The sequence below is a fragment of the Epinephelus moara genome, chromosome 21 (genome assembly GCF_006386435.1).
Source record: "Epinephelus moara isolate mb chromosome 21, YSFRI_EMoa_1.0, whole genome shotgun sequence".
NCBI classification, from domain to species: domain Eukaryota; kingdom Metazoa; phylum Chordata; class Actinopteri; order Perciformes; family Serranidae; genus Epinephelus; species Epinephelus moara.
This window is the reverse complement of record NC_065526.1, coordinates 1236351-1263486: the sequence shown is the minus strand read 5'-3', so window position 1 is coordinate 1263486 and position 27136 is coordinate 1236351. Positions and strand designations below refer to the sequence as shown.

The following is a 27136-nucleotide window of genomic DNA, read 5'->3' as shown; positions in this document are numbered from 1 at the left end:
GTGTGTGTGTTGTGTGTGTGTGTGTGTGTGTGTGTGTGTGTGCTGGGGGGATTTCCAATTAAATGTGTGAGGGGGAGGGTGGGCAGGAAGGGAGTGAAGGTGGGAGGCAAAGATAGTTTTAAAGGCTGAGGAGCAGCCCTGTCATCATTCACCCATTCATCCATTCACCGCTGCCACAGGTCATTAATGTGAGTGAAGTAAGAGGATGAATTACACTGCGCTGGATGTGATCTGACAGTGACACGTTTTTAATATTTCTATTCAAAACAGAATCTTTATTATGTGAGTGTGTGCTAACTGTGTCACTGACCACTGACACACATTTGCTGGAGCGTTAAGCTGGACGATAAATTGCGAGTTATGTTGTGAAATAAGGTCAAAGGTGAAGTTAAGCTCTAAAGTTAGTTAATTGATCTTTAATGAGATTCAATTTATGTATTGAACAAGTGCTGAGATTAATTTTTGTTTAAATGAAATCACTACAAGGTGCTTAATATACCTATACCCTACTATAGAATCTATAATACACCTGATATTATATCCTATAATATGTCCCGTAGTATACCCTATAATATAATCTATAATATAATCTATAATATACCCTATAATATAATCTATAATATACCCTATAATATAATCTATGATATACCCTATAATATAATCTATAATATACCCAATAATATACCCTATAATATAATCTATAATATACCCAATAATATACCCTATAATATAATCTATAATATACCCTATAATATACCCTATAATATACCCTATAATATAATCTATAATATACCCTATAATATACCCTATAATATACCCTATAATATAATCTATAATATACCCTATAATATACCCTATAATATACCCTATAATATAATCTATAATATACCCTATAATATACCCTATAATATACCCTATAATATAATCTATAATATACCCAATAATATACCCTATAATATACCCTATAATATAATCTATAATATACCCTATAATATACCCTATAATATACCCTATAATATAATCTATAATATACCCTATAATATACCCTATAATATACCCTATAATATAATCTATAATATACCCTATAATATACCCTATAATATACCCTATAATATAATCTATAATATACCCTATAATATACCCTATAATATACCCTATAATATAATCTATAATATACCCTATAATATACCCTATAATATACCCTATAATATAATCTATAATATACCCTATAATATACCCTATAATATACCCTATAATATAATCTATAATATACCCAATAATATACCCTATAATATACCCTATAATATAATCTATAATATACCCTATAATATACCCTATAATATACCCTATAATATAATCTATAATATACCCTATAATATACCCTATAATATACCCTATAATATAATCTATAATATACCCTATAATATACCCTATAATATACCCTATAATATAATCTATAATATACCCTATAATATACCCTATAATATACCCTATAATATAATCTATAATATACCCTATAATATACCCTATAATATACCCTATAATATAATCTATGATATACCCTATAATATAATCTATAATATACCCTATAATATAATCTATAATATACCCAATAATATACCCTAAAATATAATCTATAATATACCCAATAATATACCCTATAATATAATCTATAATATACCCAATAATATACCCTATAATATACCCTATAATATAATCTATGATATACCCTATAATATAATCTATAATATACCCAATAATATAATCTATAATATACCCAATAATATACCCTATAATATAATCTATAATATACCCAATAATATACCCTATAATATACCCAATAATATACCCTATAATATAATCTATAATATACCCAATAATATACCCTATAATATACCCAATAATATACCCTATAATATAATCTATAATATACCCTATGTAACACCCTGTAATTACCCTAATACACTCTATAATATACTTCATCATACATACACTACACTCTATTACATTCAATAATGTACCCACCAATATGTCATATATATCACATTATTACTACTCTAATATAACCCTATAATGTGCCCTATATTACAAGCCAAAACTACACTTTTATACCCTAAATGTACCCTGTAATATACTCTACAATATATCCTTTAAATATACACTATGATATAATATATAATACGTTCTAAAATATAGTCCAGAAGACAGCCCATAATACACCCTAAACTTATAAAGAAGAGGTTCACTGTTTTATTTCTCACATTTACAGATAGCAGCATTTTGTCTTTCTGTCACTTCAGCTTTTTGAGACATTTGACTTTGTCTCATTATTAATATCTACAGTTTATTTATTCATCACCAAACCTCATTATGTGATCGATGGCTAATGTGTTAAATCAGTTTGCAACTTGAAGTCGTTATTTAGAGTCACACTTACATTTGAAGGCACAGACGAGAGAAAGTTTACTGTTAACAAGACTTAAGGAAGTCCAGGAGTCCACCTTAAGGCCTCAGCTGCGACTCGGGGGAGAAGCTGTGATCTCCTCCGAGGACGAGCCCCCCGCCCCCCCCCCATCAGGGTGTTTGGTAGAGATTTAACAGCAGAGACCACCAAAGAAGCAGCCGCCCCGCCCAGACGTGTCACCACACCGGGACGTCAGGAACAAACGAAAACAGCCCTCATTATCAGAGACAAAGAGTCCCAGCAGGACGCAGAGTGGCCCCGCCCCCCCGCAAACCTCACAGAGGCTCCACAGCTGCTGATATCAAACCCTGCACGTGAAGTCACACGCTGGATTTATATTTCTCAACAGCTGAGAGCCTGAGAATCACTTTTTCTTCAAGTCAAAGTCACATTTTTATATCGAAATACAATAAAAAGTTAGTGTTCAAACAGCTGAGAGAGGAACGTGTTGGAACGGCACTAAACTACCTCAAAGACTCGTTTCAGTGCACTCAGATTTAAAGCTACAATGAAGACACAGGTATCATATTAAAGTGGAGGACCTGAGGCATCTATTGGTTCCAACCAAGTACTGTTGTCTTGTGGGGGGGGGGGACGCTCCTAAGTTACGCTAAATTTGGACAAGGGAATATTTCTGCACACTGTGGTCGCCGAACTGTCTCAGTGACGAGTAGAAAACTGAGACTTGATAGCGATATACTCTTCTCACAGTCTGACTCGTGTGATTACAGCAGCGTCAAGATCAAATGAATAAATTAAAAAATATTTCATCCATTTATGATTTGATCCGATGACTTCATACCTTGCAGTAATTTTTTCTAAAGGTGGACATATGATTAATTGGATTTTATTCACAGGAAGTTTAAAACTAGTGAATACATCCACCAAATCCAACTAACTTGTGAGGGAAAGTATTAATTAATTAGTTACAACAGCAAGAAAGTTTTATGTAACAATAACTAATATATTGCTTGGTAGCTAAGCTAATTAGCACTAGCGCTATCTGCGTCACCAAGGGGCTATCAACATTAAACAATCAGAAAGTTTCTGATCTAACTTCTCATTTCTCCACTTTTGGTCAAAGTTCTTTTACAGCTGCTCGTGTTCATACTAAGAATGTCCCGATCTGATTTTTTTGCATCCGATCCGATACCGAGTTCTTTATTTTGAAACCGAGTCTGATACCGAGTCCAATCCGATACTTTGCAAAGCATTAAGAAAGAAAAAAAAAATGCATCCAAGTTGTCCCATAAGGTTTGTTTTTTATTTAAATAGTATCCAAAAAGCTTATCAGTGGTTCAGCGGCACAAAATGTAAACCAAGTCAACATCTTCTTCTTGTCTTCAATAAACAAAATAGGCCTATATCTTTTTTAGCGGTTTGACACATGAAACAAATTTTTCTTTTACTCAGTCAAACCCCACAACGAAACCATAAAACAGGTCCCTCAACACCAAAATTAAATTGTTTTTACCTGGTTTCTGTAGAACAAAAGAATTACACTCAAAAATACAAATACAGCAGTAATCAGTTTCAAGAAAGTATATATTTTTTCCACCAAAGAAAAGAAATGTTCTGCTCCGTTCAGTCAGTTCAATCCAGTTCAAACAAAAAACTCCAGCCCAGGATTTCCGAATAACATATCACAGTTCACAGTTCGAGTCAGTTCAATCCACACAGTTCGCTGAACAAAAGAAAACTCCAACCCAGGTTTTCCAGCAACCAAGGAGGTAAAGAAAACCCACTGTTGGCTCTGACTCAGTTCAGTTTCAAAACAATAAATCAACCCGGTCCAAAGGCTCCAAATAAGGAATAATGAAATGGAAAGTAACCCCCGGCTTTTGCCAACTCACAGGACCGTGTGTGAGTACCATAATGCTCCGGCGTTGTTTCGGGTGTGGAGGCTCCGTAGGATCCCTTGATATCCACGGCAGAATCTCTGAGTTGAGGCCGGTGGCCGGATGGATGATATTCCACGGGGAAGCGCACCTATTTCGCGGACTTTGAGCGGTGTAAAATGCCGTGGTAGGCCGAATACGCAGAGGACTTCTGGCTCATTTCTCACTCGCCGGTGACTCTCGCCATACTGCCAGGAGCGGCATAATGTAGGGGCCGGTCTACCTGGGCTCAGCCGATCGAGCCATCCCACTGGCCGATGGCACCGGTGGGTGTGTCTGGAGGTGAGCAAGCCATCAGCTGACTGTCTTATATAAAATATATTTATAAAATATATTTATAAAATATACAGGATCGCCACACTTTATACACTGGAAAGCGGAGGCAACAGTGAACAACACAGATGAAAACCTGGCCATTGTTGTTTTGATTCCTCCGATCTTTTATTACCGATTCTGATTTTGTAAAAATAACGTGATCGGCGCCGATACCCGAACCGATCCCTAGTTTATACAACAATATAAATATAAATGTAACCGTTTTGGTCTCCATACAGTGCGAATATCTCGTAATAATGAACACCTGAAATTTAAGGCATGTTTCTTGATAACTGAAGCTTTATTGTTTCATTTTCAAACTGAACTTAACAGCAAACATTAGGACTGAGATTTTATCAGTGTTTAATAAACTGTATCAGGTTTGCTTCAAGCAAGAGAAAATAGTTTTGTGACATTTTGCTGGAAGCGTTTTGGTGTCTGTACCACAACTCAGGTTTCAACAATATCCCGCTTTAATCAGGAGGAAATTATTTATGTAATAAAAACTGTTATCATAGTCTCATGAGCTGCTTCTTCAGCCACAGAGTCTCATTCAGGTTTTATTAGTGTATAGCTGTGAGGGGTGGGCGGACGAACATGAACCTGAACATGACATCCAGGAAACAGACTGCTGGAGGTCGCTCCGTCTGCCCGAGCCAAACCTCGTGTTGTCTTTGGGATTAAATCAGGAACATTATGTTCTCTGAAATAACCACCAGGGCAGACAGAAACACACATCTGGAAATCTTCTTCAAAAAATAAAAACCCACATCAGTGGAGCGTCTCAGGTCTGTGAGACATAAACAACCTCATCAGTGAATGAATGAATGAATGAATGACTGCCTGAGGACGTTCAGCTGCTCCTGCCACCAGAGAGAAGAAGGAATCTAAACACACCTAAATGTGCTGCTGATCGTGGCGCAGATTGTCTCTTTGTAATCTAAGGAGGGCGCCAGGTGATCAAAGATTTAATTAAGTCTGGGCCGCCTTACAGAGTCTGAGGATGCACATAATTCATTCTGCTTTACAAATAAAGAGTGGTGAAGTGGTGAGCTTTGTTTCTGTGACCTGATTTACAGTGTCTGGAGTTGGATCGTCTCCGAACTCGTCTGGTTTAGTTTTAGGAGTGAAAACCTGCAAATTAAAGCGTGGCCGCGTGTTTATGTTGCAACAGCAGGTTTACACAAAACCGTCGCTGAGAGGAAGCTCAGCACAAAGACAACACAGTGACACACACTAACAGCTGCATTCGTCCTCTGAGTATTTCCTGCATTGCTTTGTTAAACCTTAAAGATGAGGCAGACTTTTTTTGCTTTCTCATTATGAAGCGATTGCACAGTGTTATGGCTGTAAAATAATGACATCTGTGTTTAGACTGGCTCCCTGCTTTCACTCCTCAGCTCTGCCTGGCACCAGGAACGATCTCCCGGGAGAACCAAGGCTCCATTTCTGGCACAAAGACAAAGCCTCAAGCACTGAGCGACCAAAACAGGAAGAGGATGGTGCTTATATTTCCCCTGGTCGCTATCGGGAGCTATCCTCAGTCACCAAAGACTGTGGGTGTAGGTTTGCAGTTATTATCCCCACATGAGGAAATAACCGATGGTGGAAGAACTGAAGTCACTGTGGAACCAAATGCAGTGTGTCCTGTGCTGCTGCTCCGCTCTGAGGAGAACACAAAGAGATCTGGTCGTCTTTGTGACAGTGGTGCCGACGATGACACCACCACAAACCTTAGAGGCTGGGAAGGTGAGATACTGTCCTTCTACTTTAATGATTCTCCTCATGTATTACATGTATTTTATTTCATGATTTCCTGCAGTGTTTGACAGTGGAGGCAGAGCACCTCGCCTGAAACACAGACCGCCTCCTCCAACACCTCAAAACTGACTCAACTTTGATGAGATAAAACAGATGCACAAAAAGTCATCATGTTTTCATTTGTTATTTAAGTTGTAGGGTTAGAGGTTGTAAATGAAGTTGTAAATTAATGTTATACATTAAATTGTAAAGTTACAAACGTAAATTAAGTTTAAAAGCAAAGTTAAGCTGTAAAGTCAGACGCAGTTCATTACGTTGGAAAGATAAAAGTTGTAAAGCAAAGTTAAACGTAGCAAATAAAGTAAATTAAAAAGATCAGTTGTAAAGTTTTTGGTTTTTAGCGCAGCTGTATTAAATCACATTTCACTCAAACTGTCGGCTCTTCAATAGTTTCATGATTAATTCATTGTGTCTTCTTTGATAATTAAGTTTTGACGTAACGTTAAAACTTTACAGCATGTTTCACTTTTGGACACACCCACCTGTGATGTCATATGAGGGGTTTTCCCTCGGCTGTCGTCACTCATGTGACATCACAGATTGGAGGTGTGGTCAGGAGAAAAATAAGGTTTCGGTCTTGAATTTCTAACAAAGGTTTCAGTGGGGAAAAAAAGAGCTTAAACTTGGCACTGAAGGAGTGAAGAGTTGATGCTGAATCATTTTAGACCGCCGTGTTTCTGTAGATTTAAAGCCACGACCTGGTTCTGTGCAACCGTCAGACTCAGGTGGAAAAAAGATGAACAAAGGCCTGACGATCACGTTTCAAGCGGAGCATAAATCAGTCCACACGTCTGCACCCTAATTATCTGTTTACCCTCACGCTGCTTTGAAAGCCAGTCACTTTTTACTCCGTCTCTTCCTCCACCACCGGTCCTCCTCCCGCAGAGCAGGGCTAAAATTACCCTGCATGCATCTGCTTGTTCCTGTAATGCATCTCTGCTCGTTCACAGACTCTACGCCGTCTGTAATAATAGAAAACCCCCTTCTCTGCTCCCTCTGCTCTCCCTGGGGCCTTGAATCACTTCCTGAGCAAAGCAAATCACAGTCTCAGCAGGAGCGGGACCGCGGCCCCCCTGGAGCCCCCCCACACTGCCGTAACACACTTCTGCTCAGAGGTCAGAAGCAGCTTCTCTCTGAGCCCAGTGCGTCCAGACCAATTCCCACAGCCATGTTTCTCTTCCCACAGGACAGGAAATACTTCATCATGTCCGTTTACAGTCGGATCAAAGGTCAAAGGTCTCTACAGCCCGTCAGCTCCGTCAGAACAGGAAGTTATGAGTGAGTGAGCGCAGCAGAGGCCACGCTGGAAAAACACGTTTTGAAGGAAGACGGCGACAGAGCGTTTTTAGCTACTGTGTTAGACATTTATGACGTCGACCACGAACCACAACCTGGTCCGAGTCAGGCCGGGACCTTCGTCACATGACGCTGCACTATAACAACCACTCGCTTATTTAGTTTCTGGTTGAAACATTATTTTTTAAAAGATTTATATCTATGAAATGAATCTGATTAATAAAAATATATATGTTTATTTAACTTCTGTCAGAAAACAGCCTCGTGCCAGACAAAAATTCACAGTTTTCAACTATTAAAAAATGTGTTAAAATAATAAATAAATAAATAAATAATATTTCTATCAGGTGTGTCTGAACCATGACAGGTCGACTCTGCAGGCCTTCTTAATCCAAACTAAAGAGGAACGATGGTTTAAAAATGAGTCTTTCGATTCGCATTAAGAGAAAAATAAAATGTCTCCTCACTACGGCTGTTGTGAAATTAATAAACATATAACTTTTTGCCAACTCTGACGTTCGTCATGTCTGATATTCAAGAACACATTCAGTCACTGGGAGGTCGGTCCGTTACAACATTTAATAATCAAGACTTTGATCCTTAAAAATTGATTTTCCAGCCTAACAAACCCAAAAAGGTTTTGTCCTTTTGTTCTCAAGAGCGAGTGATAAAATGTGACATTTGGTCTTTGTGTTTTTTGTCCCGCCCCTCCTCCACTGTGATTGGACTGCTGGTTAAAAAGTGACAGTGACGAGTGCAGCGTTTTACCCAAAGCTGAACATTTTTCAGCTCTTGACGACCAGAAAAAAAAAAAAACGGCAAACACGCAGCGCTCAGATGCTCAGCGCCTCGCCACGCTGCTGGTGTTTGTAGCAGAGCGTACAAGGAACCAAATAACAACATGTAACTGCTGTGTGGAGTCAGCAGGAAAATAACCAGAGTTTAAATCACAACATGGTCGGCACAGCGTCCAGATTTCATCCCTGTCTAACTCCAGTAACTACTAACTGCTCTTGAACGCAGCATCTCTGGGATTTCGGGGAGACGTGGGCCCGTCCGCTCTTCGCTGCTGACCTTGAGCGACCGTGAGGGGCTTTGCAGAGGGGAATGTGCCTCTAAACTGAGTCATGTGAATTTCAAGAGCCGACACTCAGAACTCTCAAAATGTTGGAGGGTCCTCGAATGCACCAACGCACCTGCTGTGAGCACCTCACAAAATGAAACCAGCAGTCTCTCCTCTGAGTCAGTGTGAAGGATGAGTTTGTTCTTGTTCGAGGTTTTTCTAATTGTTAACAAATCCCTCGCAGGGAGTCGAACCAACAATGTGTCCGTCTCTCAACACGCTCTGACTTCCTGTCTGCGGTTCCTCCTGGAGTAGACTGATTCTTTACAGAAACCAAACTTCACAGAGACTCTGAAAGCTGATAAGAGGACAAACGTCGTCCCTCACAGCTCAGCTCCAGCTGATTGTATCTGAGCTGTTTAGTCTCAGCCAACATCATTCACTTTTCTAATCTCAAGGCCGGAGAGAAAGACTTCTGGTGTTTACTCAGCTCTTTGTTGCAGCTACGTTACTGCCGCAGGCCGACACCTCATTGTAAACTGCCTCTGCGTGCGTTCAAGGACACTCCGACACCCAGGCTTCAACCTCAGGCTGCTGAACTTCACATTTAATGGGGAGACGCTGAAATCTGTCCTCTAGCTTTGATTATTTACCACTTATCTAATGAATGCACCTCATTCTGTGACATTAAATGCAACTTTAAGATGAAGACTTTCAGCACACCAGCAGAGAAACATCAGTGAGCTGAGTGAAGGAGGAGCTAAAGTCCATAAGGTCAGGTCATTTTTCTCTTCAGCAGGTTTGTGTTATTGTTCACCTGGTCTCACTCCCTCTGGACTTCAGCTCCTCCTTTAATCCACTCACTGATGTTTCTCTGCTGGTGCGCTGAGCTGACCTGACAATCAGAGGGATTTATTCTCTGCCGTCTTTGCCAAAGGTGCAGGACACACTGCAAGAAGTGGGGTGACGCCTCAGCACTGACTGACTGCTGGTCTGATGCACCAGGCCCTTTACTCAAAGCAAGAGTTGATGTCATTAATAAAATGTCCACGCCTTAAATGTTCGTATGTCAACTCTGACTTTTCCATCTGTTGTTACTGCGTCTCTTGCTTGAGAAAAGCTTCAGTGATGTTTGGATCTTTATAAAATGGACTGTGAATGTTCTCGCTCCTCACTGGAGGAGAGGTCTTGGCGAAGCATCGTTCCAGCTGTCAAATACAACTCAGCCGTCTGTGTGTTCTGATCTGAACCCTGCAGACGATGACTGAAACATTCAGCCTGTCATTTGATGTTTTCCCTGCAGACCAAATGAACGTGTGAGCAGAGGGCGTGCTGCGTTCACTGCCTCCAGCCAGGAGAGACCTGCAGGGACAATAAACTCAGACTGGATCCATCCGGTGGAAAAGTTTCAGCGTGCGGAGATGAAGCTGTAATTACAGTCGTGAGGAACACCCGCACTCGCAACTTCCTGTGACTTCATCATCTCGCCGCCAAGGTTTGATCCAGATGTCAGTTGGGTTTAATAACAACCTGTCGCACGATCGACAGCGACGGGCCACGAAGAAACCGACGAGCTCGAACATGAACCAATAGTCGTTAATATTATGGATATGATTTGAATTCTGATGTTACAGATAATAACATTAATATAAACATGACGCTGACACACGGACTTTTAGGAGGAGCTGTTGCTCTAATAGGAGACACTGCTGTTGAATAGACTTTATAATCTTTATACATCTATGATAAAATGCTCACACTCTTTAATAAATGCTGATTTACATACGTTTAACGTCACTGCTCGCTGAGCTGAAGTGTTCAGTTATTTCAATTATTTTCCATCTCTACTCTGAACGCTGTGAAGGAAGGACGGCCTGAATAATTTGAAGCTTCCATCGTTGTCATGATTATCGACGTAAAAAAAATCCGTATTCAAATGTCCTGTTTATACATATTTAGGCAACACATTATCCCAAAAATCTCATAATCAGAAAATAATAATCCAACATCGTTCATCGTGCATCAGCGTGAATCATTTTTAGTTTTTCTCAGACAAGAACATTTTAACTTAGTGACAGTTTAGTGACAGTCCGACTCTGATCTAACGTCAGTCACCAGCAGTCAGTGCCTCTGAAACGTGACGGGCTTACAGATCAAGTGTCTGGATTTGTTTTAAAATTCGCAAAGATGGCGCCGGTAAAGTCCAGCGGGAAACTGGAATATCACAAATACACAACTGCTATGCAAATCACCTCAAAACTGGAAGTAACAGTTCAGCCATCTCGCAAAGTATTCTTTTGTTTAGCGGTCATCGCTGATGTCACTGCGACTCAGGCACTAACAAAGTGGCTAATGTCACGTTATTGGAGTTGCATCATCTGATGTTCTTGTTTATTTACCGCCCAAAGCTCAAAGCTGCAGTCAGTATTTCTCACTGAAGTTTCAACGACCACAAACTAGCGTCTCTTACACAGAGATGGCGCCACAGAGCCGCTAAGTCCCGTCTTTATGCCGCCTTTGCATTTTCACAAAGAACCAAACGACGGCGGCATCATGTCGCTTCAGTGTGTGAAACAGCGCCTCAGCTCCTCTTTACGTTTCATTTAAACACAACTTCTCTCAGTTTGAGGTGAAGCTGCAGTCGTCACAGCTCGACACAGTCATGTGTTCATATTCTATCATCACCATCGATGGATGAATAGGTTTCAACACAAAACATCCAATCCTAAACTTCCAGCATCATCCAGCTGATGACAACAGTCCAGCTGTGACCCTGAACGCACCACAGGCCTTTTAATTAGCACACGGTGACAAGAATGTGGAGTGTGTACTTCAAAGTGACGTGTGATGAGTGAACAGAGCGGCAGGTTAAACATCAGGAGGTGATTCCTCTCACAACAAAAGGACGCTGCTGTTTGTTGTTGCGGGGGAGCGTCAGCAGCTGGAAACGTTCCTGACTGAGAGTTCCTGTGTCGGGAAGTTTCCACTTCAGACATCTAAACGTCTTCATACTCAGCAACAAGAAGAACAAAATGTAGAGAAGGACGCAGAAGCGCGTCGCAGCTTCTTTATCGGACAATTCTAAGGTTTGAATTTCAGCAGGACAAATCTGCAGGGATTTCCTTCCACATCTAAGAAGAACAACGAGAACATCACTCGTCAATGAAGCTTCAGGTGTGGACAGAACAAAATGAAGACGTGACTTCACACACGACCAGGAGACTTACAGCCATTTTTCTCCACTAAAGGGTTTTTGTTTGGGTGTTTGTGATTCTGTATGAAAAGGACCTGATGAAACAAAGACAGAGGACAGTCCTCCTCCTCCTCCTCCTCCTCCTCCTCCTCCTCCTCCATGTTAAAGAAAGGAAAGACAAAGAGGTTTGTGAGGTCTGAGGAGCTTCTGATCTCCTGATAAGACCATCCTCCCTTTGATGACGGAGGAGTGCTCTGAAGAAAAGTCTGAATTCCTGACTTGAGTTTCAGACCTGAAGGTGACAGAACTGCAACGATTTATTGATTTCAACGATGGAGCTTCTTAATGTGAATATTTTCCAGTTTCTTTCATCCTGTGACAGGACACTGCATCTCTTTGTTTCCTAACATTTTACTAACCAAACAACTAATCGACTGAGTTAATAATCAGCTGATTAATCGACAGACACTCGTTAGTTGCAGGCTGAGATGGTGACACAGTGAGGAAGAGGTGTTTGTTTGGTGACTCAGTGTTTCATATTCAGACAGAGTGTGATGTCGTCTCAGGCTCAGGGCTTTCATTCACCTGCAGGATCATCAGACAGGTGATTAACTGGCTGCTACTGAGCGTGTGCAGAACTCACACCCCAATTCATTAGTCTGTTTATTGATGAAACTTTATTAGGCTCTCAAACATCTTCAATCGACAAACGTCTTGATTATTGATTCATCATTACAGATATTTTACAGGCAGAGACGTTTCCAGCTTTGTTGCTTTTCTTTGTGTTGATGTGAAATCATTTTAAAGTCTGAGTCACTTTCAGATTCAAAAGAATTCTGAGTTTCACTTTCCCGACTGTTTTGAGACCAAATGATAAATCAGTAATAACAATATTACTCAGTTAGTAGAACACAGTAAAGCACTGCGCTGCTGTTCACTACAACTCTTGAAGAATCAAACGTTGGATTTGTGTCGACCTTCAGAGCTCTACAGACTGACAGAGCTCGCTGTGAAGTCCTCAGGTCTGAAACCTGCTCACACTGAAACTATTTCAAACACTGGTCTCTGAAAGAAGCATCAACGTCAGAGAGAAATGTTTGCTCCCTGCTGATGGTGTTCATTCTGACCGCACCAGACAAACATGTCATCCTGACCTGAGACGCCAACAAGCTCCAAGGTTACAGAGATATCTGAGGGTCCCTGAAGGCCTCACATTCCACCCGCAGCTCTTTCTCTTCCTGTCTGAGGAGATCTGACCGCCATCTTTGTTTACAGCCCCGCAGAGTATAAACTGTCCTCACGGTGGGACACTACGGACCAACACACAAATCCATCTGCAACTGAACACTGTTACTGTTCTGCCTTCATTTCACTCATTCATCGTTTATAAAATAACATTTAGAACAAATCAGGATCTCCGTCTTTTCAGACGTGACTTTAAAGGGTCAGAGTTAACGGTGGTTTCAGCATCATGAACATTAAGAAGCAAGAAAAGCTGTTCGCTGGCTCCAATCTGAGCTCTCAGGGTTCTGCAGCTCTCGTCTGAAGAGGGCTGAATATTCATGGAGGCGGGGATCAACTCAGGGCCCCTGAAGTGTCAGTCAGTGAAACAATAAAAGGCCCCTGGAGACCTCAAGTGCAGCCGGACTGTTCCAGAAAGATCTGCAGCGGGAAGCTGACAACAAACTGTTTGAGTGCACGAGCTGCAGGTCGGTCGGTCGGTCAGTCTGTCTGTCTGTCTGTCTGTCGAATGCTCCACCTGTCCCTAAGATAACACCATGTCTGAAGCTGATCCGCCCAGCGACGACGCCGTGACTCATTCTGTGTCTCCATAAAGTTTTAGTGACGAGTGCAAAAGGTCAAAACTCCTGAGTGAGATGTAAACAAACTGTCCATCACCTGAACTTTATCAGCAACGTTTCCGAGCTTCACCGGAGGAGATCGTGAAGACGAACGACAAACATAAATCTGTCTGTCTGTGAGGTCGAACAACTGAAACACTAAAACTCTGAGCTGAACTTTACGGCCGCCGCAGACAATTATTTTCATGATAGAATAAAATCAGCTGATTTTTCTCTCCATCATTCAGTAAACTTTTCAAAGAGTGAAACGCTGAACAGCCCTGAAACCAAAGTCTGAGAGTCACTAAAGTATCAAACACATTTGCAAACCTTTTCCATCACTTTCCCATTAAAATGTTTCCATGACTTTACTGGTGTGGTTTAAAGTGAGTCAAACATTATTAAACTCACACTTTGTCAGTGTGTCTGTACTAAACACTTCATGTGCACTGAGTGTGTTCACACTGCATAGCTCAGGAAAATGCAGTGTACTACTGGTGCACTCAAAACTAGGGTTGGGTATCGTTTGGGTTTTGGTTTTGGGCGATACCGGTTTGCAATTCGCTGTTAAAGAAGAAGAAGAAAAGGCAGTTTTAAAGCTGTTGTCACTTCCAGTTAGTGAAGTTAGAAGTTTGAGATTAGAGACACACTGAGAGTCATTTGCAGATCAGCAAACTGCTGACACCTCCTAACTCTGATCACTCTTCAGACGTCTGTGCTTAACGACCAAAGCGGCACACGCAGGCACTCACAAAACGACAAAGCCACACCCCTTTTTTGGGGGGATAGAAAACAAAGATGCTGCAGATAGATGTCAACACAATTTGACACGTGTGTATTCATTTATTTCTTGTTAAACACGTTTGATTTAAAGACATGTCTGATGAATGTTTTATGACTTTGCCTGAACCTGAGAGTTCATGACCCCCTACTGAAAGAAGGCTGATCGCCGTCATGTCCCGTTTAAGTCCCAAAGGTCCCAAAGGTCCCAAAGGTCCCACCTCAGCGGGCAGATAGTTCATTTATAGAAGTCCAGATCATTGGCTGACAATTCAATCAAATATATATCTGATGGAATCAGCAGGTGATGTCAGGCTGAGTGTCGTCTGTAAATAAGCAGCTGTCTGATCTGCAGATTTAGTTAGAGTCGACTTGTCTGTCTGTGTGACTGAGCTGCAGCTAACGTCAGCCCACCATCAGTGGTAACTGTCACCAGTGCCCTTCATCCATTTACCACACTCATTCATTCATTCATCCATTCATTGTCCTGTCATGGGGTGCAAGGGGGCTAGGGCAGAACATGTCGGAGCACCTGGAGGAAACCCACACCACAGCTATCTGGCTGCGTCTTCCTGTTTCTCTCCAAGGAGAGTATAAAGGAGGGAACGACATGTCGTCAGCGTCGATGTTCCAATTTTGGATCGGAGCCAGAGTTTGGTTCCAATCCTGTTCTTTTCCAGTGATGACAGACAGAGCCGTGATCGGTTTGGAGACCAGTAACAAGGAAACAAAGGTGCACATAGAGATAAAAACGTCACTCAGCGTCACGTTAAACGTGTTTTTAATGTGGTGGAAGAATTTTCCAGTCAGAGGTGAAACAGCACAGATACGACAGGTCACGTCCTTTCCTTCTTTGTGTGACAGCACACTTCTTTTCACCAGAAGGGGGCGTGGCCCTGGAGACAACACGATGCCGGCCTGGTCTGTGTGCATCACGTGATACTTGTGACGTTTCAACAGCCGCACAGCGCAGCACTACATCTTAAATCAGTGAAACACAGAAGAGATTTTGTGCAACGTTTTGAGGTTTTCATGAACATATTTTAAACTATAAGCAGAACTATCTTTATTCAGAACTTTTCCAGAACATTCTGTTCATTTTAAACCATTTCAAGGCCTGGAAAATATTTTTTTTAACCGACCGTCACTTTGTGCAGATCAGCTTCAGAACTGGACGGAGGACAAACAGGAGCAGCAGACGCAGTAAAGGTGCTGCAGAGTTTTGAGCTGCTCTGTTAAAGAACAACAGGAAACAAAGTACTCTGACGTGCAGCAGCATCAGAACATCACTGTCCAATCAGAGGCGAGTATGGAGGTCATGTGCTCAGAGCAAACACACCTGAGAGTGTCAGACAGGTGGAGGTCTGTTCGACTGAAGCTTCTGGATCTGATTAAGGTTTTCTGTCAGAAACAGCTGATGGACGTTCGCGTGTTCATGTGACTGCAGCGTGTCTTACAGGAAGAAGTGCATCTGTGTGTGTGTGTGTGTGTGTGCGTGCGTGCGTGCGTGCGTGTGTGTGTGTGTGTCTCAGACAGCAGAGACAGCAGCAGTGCAGTGTGGGAAAACCCTGCTGAGAGTTTCTCTCCTCGTCTTCAGGCTTTCCCAACAACTCCACGCTCTGTCCCTCTGCAGCGGCCAGCTGTTGGAAATTATACCAATCTGAGTGTGTGTGGACGGGGAGGGGGGGCGGGCGTGAGGGTGGGGGTGTCATCTGGTCGGGACTCATTGTTTTGAGTCTGAGGAATGAGCTCAGCGTGGGAACCTGCGATGTGAGGAGCTTATGAGAGCTGCACAGCTGGACCATCGGCTGTGGAAACCACTGACGGTTTATTGCAGCTGATGACAGAGACAGACTCGCTGAAGCCCTTTAAAATACCCTTAAACTTCCCTTAAAATTCCTCCGGGTGTGGACGCCTCCCGCTTCGTGTCGGCCTGACGTCTCACAGCAGAATTCAAACCACAGATCTGAGAGGTTTTTAATCTTTTATCTTTCTGTCTTCCTGTTCTTTTTTTATCTTTTGAAGGATTCGGGATGTTTTGCCTCCATGTTCAGACTTCAAAGAGACACTCAGGTACTGGAGCGAGTAACACCTCCTCCTCCTCCTCCTCCACCACCTCCTCCTCCACCACCTCCTCCACCCTCAGACAGCTGTTTTCACGTGACCTCATATTTGTTAAGTTTCTCTGTAATTAACATAAAACACACTGAAAGTTCACAACAAATGAACCTTTCATTAGAATCAATCAAGACTCTCATTAGACTGAGTCTAAGGGCTTTATTAAGGGTTAATAAATCATTTACCTTTTTATTTACCTTTTGTTGCCAGGTTGATTGTGCTTCCATCAGATCATATCTCCTGCAGCCGTCAGCCGGACGTCTGTTTTTAAAGGGTTAATAAAGCCGACAGTTTGAAGTTCTGAAACTTTTTTTAACATCGAATGTGTAGTTTTTAAGGCTGTTCTCACGCACACACAGATTTTGGAAAGCTGTGATCATGTGACCAACGCGCTGACAGGAGTAAAGGAAGAAGATATAAAGGCGGAGCAAAGCTGTCAGCTCCTCCTGGTCACAGCTCCTTCAGTGTTGACTGTTCAGGAGCTGAATGATCCTCAGAGGTCTCTTCCTCTCAGACACAAACACACCAGCTGATTTCAACAAAACAGCTTCATGTTAAAAATCAGTGTTTCTCTGATGCAGTTCGTCACATCAGGGTCTGGAGTCGAGCTGCTGCTGACGTTTGCTCAGCTTGTTGCTCTGGTAACTTCAGATCCAGACGTCCAACAACTAAAATCCTTCATTTGGTTAATACACAGAATTAAAACGATCTAGAAATGTGTCTTAAAACTGGATATAAAGTCGATTAATAACAGCCTGCAGCAGACGAACACGACCCTGACGCGTGAGCAACAGGCGAAGGCGACCAGATGACACGGAGCGTGTTCATATCTGTGTGGCTGAACAAACGTTTGGACTCAACTGAATATAAATATAAATATATTTAACATATTTAAATGCAGAAATGGGACAGATTTTATCTTTAATGACGCCTCATTGGGAACAACTTTGCGTCTGAAGCTCTGCAGTGTTTAATGATTCATGAGTGTTGTCTTCATGAACTCTGTCCTGAGTCTAGGTGACTGACGTGTTTGTTTAGATTTCAGTTCAGGACCGACTCTTCCACTCTGAACGTGCTCACTACTTCGATCTGTTCACACCAGACTTCACTCAAAGTCTTGCTGGTCTTCGGCTGTACGTTGTGCAGCTGCATTTAACATTTTAAAACTTGGGTTTCTTCTGTGAAATGATGAAGTTACTTTGTGGGGTGAGTTGTTGAGTGTCGGTGCAGAAACTCCCACTGACACTAGTAAACGTCTTTAGTGTGAGCGTGAGTGCTGGTTTCCTGTGTCTGCTGAATGCAGATGAATGCAGGAGGCCGCTCTCCGTCCATCTGCAGGTTTCTTCTTTGTGGGTCTTTCATGTCGGACTCGACTCTGCAGTCTGAGACGAGTCCGGACACGTCGCCTTCCTGCCGCATCAAAGAGTCCCAGCGCACAGAAACACGACCAGACTTCAGCTCCACAAACACATCATGTTTCCTGAGATTAGGCCTCAGAGTGAGCTTCATCATGCACACAGCAGCAGAGACGCTAAGACTCAGCTTCAGAGAGATTCACATCGACTCACTGACTCAGAGACGTGAACGACCGAAACACCAGAATAAACGTTGGCGTACGCCTCTGCAAACCATGGTGACACTTCTATGTTGATATGTGGCGAATACATTGAAACTTTACGTTTCTTAATGTTCCAGCAACACTGTGGGTAACGTGTGGTGAGGTTTAGGCACAGACGCCATGATCATAGTGACAAAACATCATGATTGTGTTGTCTGTTGGTGCTGAACAGTTGCTGGTTTGCAGCCTCCACCTCCACCAATATACTGCGTCACTTTGGGAACGTTGATGTGATGTGTTTGAAACGTACCAATGTATCTGTGACCTGCAGAAATATACAACGCCAACACTTTCCTTCTGGGTGGAGACATGTTTGGTTACTGCTGCGTGAGGTCGAAGCTCAAAGAGATTTTTGGAAACAACTGAATATTTTGTCATATTTATGACCCTGTTGACTCTGATCTGATATTTCATGATATAAGGAGACATGTTACAGGTGAAATGGAAAAACTTTACTAACAGATATTTTCCAGATGAACACTTGAATTAAGACAATTATTCTTTTGTATTTCTACTTTTCCAGAACCGAAACTTCAGGTTCAAAATTCTTGTTTCATTTTGTTGACATATTCGTGTCAAAGGTTTCCACTGAGGGAATTCAGGACATCTCTTTTTATCACTCCATAAATCAGACAATACTGTCAACAGCCATAAAACACTTCACCATGTCTTTAGGAATAAAATCGTCCATAACTCAGGCTGTGACATATGACACATGAACAAACTGCTCAGAATACAAACAGGAAACTGGAACGTTTTAAGTGCTGCTGAAGTGGAGATTCATTTAGAGCTCACAGGAGATTATTTTGCAGAAATCAGAACTAAATAAACCTAAATGTGTATTTTGAACATTTTCTTTATTCAGACAGAAACGCCTTATGGAAGCAAAATGACCCAAAAACTCAAAATTGACCAGTGCATGAAAAAACTGTTTTCACCTGAGGTGTCTCGACTTTAAAGGTCACTTCCTGCCCCGACACATCCGTCCTGTAAAAATGTTGTATAGACAGACTAAATCTGTCTCTGGATTTCCTCATGGCGTCACTGCAGAGGCTGACCGCCTCAACGAAACAAAGCCCGCCCTCACCGACGTGACAACAGAGCAAACTTAAATGAAATACTTTGCCAAAGGAACAGAGTCAAAGGACGCAGAGTTAATGATTGAAGCACTCGTGTCCTTCATCGTCGGGGGGTCTTCCTCCTCCACTGACCGCCTGAGGTTCGTCTGTTAAAAATCATTTTGGCAGAAAAGGACTAAATATTTACCGTCTCCCAAACAGGAAACAAACTCTTGATGCAAACGTGAAACTCAACGAGCTCTTAAACTTTCAGCAAACTGTTGCAGAACCACTTCCTGTCCGGACGACAAATATTTAGGAAATCTCACTGAATGATGTCATCACACGATCACAACAGCTGGAGGGAAACTCTCAGTTTAACCACGACGACTCCGCTACCCAGAAATCTGTCATGAAGCTTTCTGAGGAAAGTTCTGGACTTCCTGTGTGGAGCAGATTCTCCCACCGGTGACCAAACTGACCACGACACAACTGACTTCCGGAGACTCAGCTGGTGGCGATCAGACGCTCACTTCCTGTTTCGACCTCAGACGCTCACTGCTTTTTAAAATGTTGATTTCATTTGCACTGGTTCAGACTCACCATGGTTCCCCGCAGGATAAATTAAGTTTTATCTTCCAGATCTGCTGAATCAGATCTTGAGCTGTTCTGCCTTTACACCTCTGAGATCATCCGTCTGCTGCAGAACAAAGCCTGAGCTCTAATTATCAAGCAAACAGCGACCCAACAATGAAAACTCGGCCCTGAGGAGAGAAACCTCAGCGTGTAATTAAACGCATTTCCATTTGAAAACGAGGCGCTGAGCTCTAATCAGACTTCAGTACCTGAGGCTACAGAGACAGCAGCTCAGCTCCGACCGGCAGCATGACTGAACCACTCAGGAATGTCAAGCACTGTTAAAAACAGTAGTGCTGCTGGGAGGCCCGAGGCTCACCGGCTTCACAAATAGACAGGTATTTTTAAAAGGCCGGCTCGGAGCTCCAGGAAAACTAAGACGACGGCTAACAGAGCTGCAACGAGAGCTGCACAGAAAGACTGACTGGATTCTTCGTACGGGCTACAAGACGTTTAAAATATGAAAGATATGTCCGACACAATCGAAGGTGACGTCTTCAGAGGTTTCAGTTTGTCTGACCAACATTTAAAACCCAAAAATATTCAGTTTACTGAGATATGAAACTGAGGAAAGCAGCAAATGTTTGGTCGTTTCTTCCATGAAAACTCTGAGGAGGACCATGATGTGTGACTGAAAGCTCCAGAAAAGGCGAGTAAGTGAACTCTGCAAGGCTGCAGGCAGGATTATAGAAATATTCAGTGAGTCCAGAGTGTCTCAGCAGAACGCCACAAACCCAAGAGTGTTTATTCGTCACCAACAAAACCCTGTTCAAATTCCTGAGCATTTAATCTGACTAACGAGACAGCTGCTGTAACCACGACGATAAAAACCACTTCCTCTTTGACAGATTCTCAACTCAAGGCCCACTTACGAGATTTCTTTTTAAGTTTTTAGTCACATGCTGTGACCTTCATCAGTCTGGAGTTTATGAAAGGTCGCACAGTGACACTTTATTTTTCCATTTTTTCTTTTACGTAACCACTCGAGACGACTGGGCTAGAGGAGGACCATGATGTGTGACTGAAAGCTCCAGAAAAAGACCATTTAGTGAACTCTGCAAGGCTGTAGGCAGGATGATAGAAATATTCAGTGAGCCCAGAGTCTCCCAGCAGAACGCCACAAACCGAAGACAGTGTGTTTTATCTGACGTATTTTAGTCGCAGGGCGGCGAGTGAAAATCATTTCATTGCAGATTCATCTGAAGACTGTTTCCAGGAATCATTTGGTTTAAAAATGTCAGAAAATGTTTAAAAATTACTTTTCTCACTATCAAAATTCCCTCAAACCAAACGGGAATGTCTCGTTTGTCCAACGAAAACTTCAAAACCAGAAACGTTCAATTTATCGTCACATTTGAGAAGCTGAACGTTTAAAACTTTTGGCATTTTGATTGAAATGTGACTTTTTTGGGTCAAAACTGGACTCAGCTTAAGATCATTTCAGTTTCAAAGCTTCAGTATCGGCCTTTAAAACTCATCATGTGTAACTGTAGAAAACAAACGCCTCCTCACATCTCGTCAAACGACTGTCTCCAAAGTCAAGACACTTTCATGCGATACGTCCGCCTGCACACTTCCTCTGCTACTGACTGATGTGTTGGAACTGATTCATGAGGACAACTCCACTTGTTTCAGTCCCTGAGGAGACACTGAGAGACCAGCTGTCCTCAGAGGACACCTCGGAGTGGAGGTGATGGACACCAGTCTGCTAACCTCACACCTCCTGAACCAGTTTGTCAAACAAACGCTGGAAATCACAAAGTGAGCGTGATGGAGGTGCAGCAGAGCTCCAACTGTGCTGCTGGGAGAGGCTGACCCTACAGTCAGGTCAGAAAATAGCTGCAACCCCCTACACACACACACACACACACACACACACACTCCACCCCCAACAATGAAAACTATGTCCTCCATGATACACTGCTGGCAGCAAAAATCCCTCATTCCCAAAGTTCCATCACTGATTTCCAGCTCAAACTTTAACCTGCTTGTAAAGTTCAGACACAAAACTCGCTCAGATTCTTCTGTCAGCTTGACTTTCACATTTCCTTCATGTAAGAAAAAAGCTCAGCTGAGCACCGTCTCCGAAAGAGTTAAGCAACCGCTTTTCTCTCCGCACAACAGAAAGTCAAACCAGACTCCTTAGAAAACTTTCACCAATTGAAAGTGTTCCCTCTTGTTTGAAACCGCGCTCACACTTAATGTCACAACTGCGTGTGTTTTCTCAACTGTGACAACGTTGACTTCTATTCGGCACACAGCTGATTCACTTACAAGCAGCGGAATGTGTAAACTTTTCAGACCAAACCCTTCTGCAGCGTTACTGCTGCCCGCTGAGGTGAACTAGACGTGAGGCGGCAGCGCTTAAACCTGCTCTGAGAAGTTGGAATTTACTTCAGAAAGTATGGTTTGAGGGTAAATGGGTGTGTGCCGAATAAAAGAGTGGTTCGATAGAAATGATAAAATATAGGTAAAAGTATTGATCTGTGTGGATGATGTTATCAACAAAGGAGAAAACCTTAAATTGTACATTTTCCCAGTGAGATTCGGCGCGGTGGAGCTCGCGCGGAGGGAAGGGGATGTTATCGGGGATCTTACCGAGGTGCAGGGTGAGGTTGATGGAGTTCGGGTACTGGATGCCCGCCAGCATGGTCTGGCTCTGCCACCAGGTGGTATCCTGCTGGTTGTTGTAGTCGGTCAGGTCCGCGGCGCTGTGGTGGTTCCTGGGGTCCCGGGCGTCGCAGATGTGGCAGGACTTGGTGACCCCGGTGGCGCCGGTCTGCACGCAGTACTCCTCGGGCGGAGAGCCGCAGGTGTTGGTCGCCACCACGGTGACGTTAAAAGCGGCGTTGACGAACTCGGGCATGCAGCGCTGCGCTCGGTTCTGCTCGTCCGAACACTCATCCATGGCAGCGCGCACACACACCACCGCCACCCAGCTCCAAGCCACCAGAGCCCGGATCACACTCCGCATTTTTTCAGTCCTCTCCGTCTCCGAGCACAAGAAAAAAAAAACTCTCCCTGAACTTGTCCAAAAGTTTGCGGTAACGATCCGGTTACCGACAGGAAACAGCTTCAGCCACCGAGTGAGAACATGCAGCGGCGGATTGTCTTCGCTCCAGGCCGCGTCCAGAGCTCGTGTCCCGGCTGCTTCTGCCGTGTGAGTGTGTGTGTGAGAGTGTGTGTGAGCTCGGGCCTCAGCTCTTTGTGTCCGCCGCCATGCACCAACTCCAAACTCCAGCAGGAAAAGACGGGACTCCAGACTACACCCAGTCCGCTACTGCGCAGGTCTGAGGCGCAGAGGACACTCCGGCCACTTCCGTGACACAACTCCAGGACAATCCTGCAAAGTCCCGACATTATCCCGAGGCCTCCTTCAGACACAAGTAACGGGTCACAGAGAGAGAACAAAGCACCAGCTCACATCTGCTGTCACACTGGGATCAATCAAATACCAATCAATCAATCACAGTGTCAGACCTCAGTAAACAACTTTAATCAACATTTCTTAAATAATTAAAACAAGACAAACATGTGGAGGCCCACAGAGACAAAACGCTACCACATCTTAGAAAACACTTTTAATAAAACACACGCGACATGTCACAAAACAACATTATAGAAAACACAACAAACACTTCAGGAAACAGAACACTAAATGTTGTCCACATGATTTGTGACATATTTTTGTGTTTTGTGAAACGTTACGTTTTCTAACGTGTGTTTTCTAAATTGTTGTTTTTTAAAAAATGTCACGTTGTTTTCTAAAATGTTGTGTTGTCCAAAATTTTGTTGTTTTTGTAAAATGTTGTTGTGTTTTGCGAAATGTTGTTTTGTAAAATGTTTTTTTTAATTGTTCTGTTTTGTGAAATGTTTTGTGCAACATGTTTTATAAATTGTCGTGTTTTCTAAATAGTTGTTTTTTAAAAATGTTGGGTTTTGAAATGTTGTTTTCCAAAATGTTTTTGTGTTTTATCAAATTGTTGTTTTGTAAAACTTTTTTTTTTTTTTTTAAATTGTCGTGTTTTGTGAAATGTATTTTTTAAAATGTCGTGTTTTCTAAATAGCTGTTTTTGTTTTTTGTTTTAAATGTTGGGTTTTGAAATGTGGTTTTTTTCCTGAAATGTTGTTTTCCAAAATGTTTTTGTGTTTTATCAAATTGTTGTTTTTTTGAAATGTCATGTTTTCTAAAATGTTGTGTTGTCCGAAATTTTGTTGTTTTCATAAAATGTTGTTCTGTTTTGTGAAATGTTTTGTGCAACATGTTTTATAAATTGTCGTGTTTTGAAATGTTGTGTTTTCCGAAATGTTATTGTATTTTGTGAAATGTATTTTCTAAAACGTCGTGTCTTTGAAATAGTTGGTTTTTAAAATGCAGTCTTCTCTGAGACGTTGTTGTGTTTTCTAAAATGTTGTTTTGTGAAACATTGGGCCTCATTCACAAACAGTGCATACGCACAAATCTGTGCTTAAACTGTGCGTACGATCGTTTGACGCACAAATCCGGGATTAATCAATATTTTCTTACCTGAATTTGTTCTTACTCTGCGAACAAATTTAGAACTGCCTCAGACCATGCGTACGCACAAATGAGGAAGGCCGAACTGACTTAGAAAATGCAAACATACCTTTTAAGTACATGCAGAGTCTATAAAACCACATTCATGAAAAAGAGATTTAATTAACATTTTTTAAAATAATTAATTTACTAATATATTGGCCAAATGGATTAAATTACCATGAAATTGACACACGTTCACCCTCATCATTGTGACAATTAAAATATTAACAATAACATGAACAGAAAAACTATCACTCCATCAGCGTGCAGATGATCTGTAATGCCGACTGCCATATCCTTAAGGCTGTGGCCCGCTGGCCAGGAGGCACCCACGACTCATTTATTTTGCAAAACAGTACAGTGGGAATGCGTTTGGAGGCAGGGGCTGTGAGAAGTGGATGGCTTGTTGGTGAGCATCTTTTGTTCTAGTCTTTTATTTCAATTGTTTTAAGTTAGTATTTTCAGTAAGTCTCTATTCCGTTAATGTTAAAATGTTATATTGTTTGGGTGACCGGGCATATGGCCTTAAAACATGGCTGATGACACCATACGCAAACCCTGAAACCCCTCAAGAGGTGCGCTATAATAACATACATGCCCACACACGCGCCGTAGAGCGCACTTTTGGCGTGCTTAAGGGCCGTTGGATGTGTTTGGATCAGATACGGCCGGTGGCAAACTACTTTATACCCCTGAGAAGGTGTGCAAGATCATCCTGGCATGCTGTGTCCTCCACAATCTTACAATGACCCATGGCATTCCTGTAAGACCCGGCGCCATCGCTTCTAACAAACTGTGAAATTTACTACTTCTCTCCTCGCGTAACCGCTTCCTTCATTCATGAATCAACTCTAGGCAAGCGGTTTCCTTATATGGAGAAATGGGGGCGTGGTAGTATGCTGATTGCAGATCGCAGACACGCGCCTGTCAATTTAGAATGGTTCTGATTTACTAACATACGAACGGTGGTGAGAACAAAATTGGCCGGTACGCACGTGTCATGAATCCGACGGTGATTTTGCGCAAGTACTTATTTTTTGAGTAAGAACATTTCTGCGCAGATATTAGTGAATGAGGCCCATTGTTTTCTAAAATGTTGTTTCTTTTTAAATGTTGTGTTTTCTAAAATGTTGTGTTGTCCGAAATTTTGTTTTCTTGAAATGTTGTTGTGTTTTGGGAAATGTTGTTTTGTAAAACTTTTTTTTTGTAATTGTTCTGTTTTGTGAAATGTTTTGTGCAACATGTTTTATAAATGGTTGTGTTTTGAAATGTATTTTCTAAAATATTGTTTCTTTTTAAATGTTGTGTTTTCTAAAATGTCTAATGTTTTGACCCTCAGGGCCACCATAGATGTAACTGTGTTTGTGATTTATTGTTGTTTCACATCATTCTGATATAAGAAGTCAAAATGTTGAGTATTTTTATTTTTTCATTTTTAAAATTCCTAACTTTTTATTGATTTGGTGTTATTTTCTTGGCAGAAATGAGCTTCCATACAGACAGCATCTCCACAGCACAGGTCCCTGTGAACAGACACAGGACATGAAGATTTAACAAATGAAATTGTTTCACAGATTTATTTTTTTTTGGCCTAATTTGTGATTTTTTTGTCAGTATTGTTTCAAATATTTCACATTCATAAACCATTCAAATGTAGGTCACTGTTAAGAGCTTTTCAAATTAAAATGTTTTAAAGGCTTTGGTTTTTCAAATTAAGGGACACATGAAGGACCGGTTTTTAAATGTTCTTCCAGGATGAATTAATTTCATGAGGTGAGAAGTGAGACGGTAAATGTGACTTTTGGACCTGAAGTGAAACAACGTCACAGATAACGAGGAGGCGATGAAGAGTTTGTTCATCAACACACAGTTCAGCTCTGATTAGATCTTCATCAACACATTTACTTTCAGAGTACAGCTGTGATGATGTCAGAGGTCAGAGGTGAATCCTGTCAGTGTGGACGACAGAGGCTGAATGAATGAATGAATGAATGAATGTAAATGAGTCCATTAATAAGATGCAAGGACCAGTCTCTGCAGACAGCAGCAGTAAAACAAACATGTCATTAAGTTGCAGAGACACTGAGGAGACGTCTCCAGCGTGGACACGTCTGTGGACACAGAGTCACTCTCACAGAGACTTCCTGTTCAGGTGGAAGTACTCGGATCCTTTACTCAAGTAAAAGTACTGATACCACACTACGAGTTAACGTCCTGCATTCACACCTGCTTTAAGCTGGAATGCATACTTCTGTGTAGAGACTACGCCGTACCCTGACGTGCACCTCCCCAGAAATGTAACTCCACAGTGTCACAGTGACGCAGACCTCCTGTCTGTCTCTGTAAGCTGAAACCATTTCCCTCAGTGGAAACAAAGCTTTGATTTACTTTAATTTCACAGATAAGAAACAATAAATTGTGAAGACAATAAAGCCTCCACACACTGTGTGTGATTTATCCTGGCTGAAATATGA

General features: G+C 42.0%; 1 protein-coding gene across 1 annotated transcript in view; it reads right to left on the bottom strand.

Annotated features, from left to right (window-relative positions):
* Window positions 1-23392, bottom strand: part of lamc1 (laminin, gamma 1) — a 72202-nt gene extending 48810 nt beyond the window's left edge. The window contains exon 1 of the mRNA XM_050074438.1: window positions 22700-23392. Within this exon, the coding sequence (XP_049930395.1) occupies window positions 22700-23075 (376 nt within the window). The 5' untranslated portion in view covers window positions 23076-23392. The remainder of the gene's footprint in view (window positions 1-22699) is intronic.
* Window positions 23393-27136: the final 3744 nt, after the last annotated feature.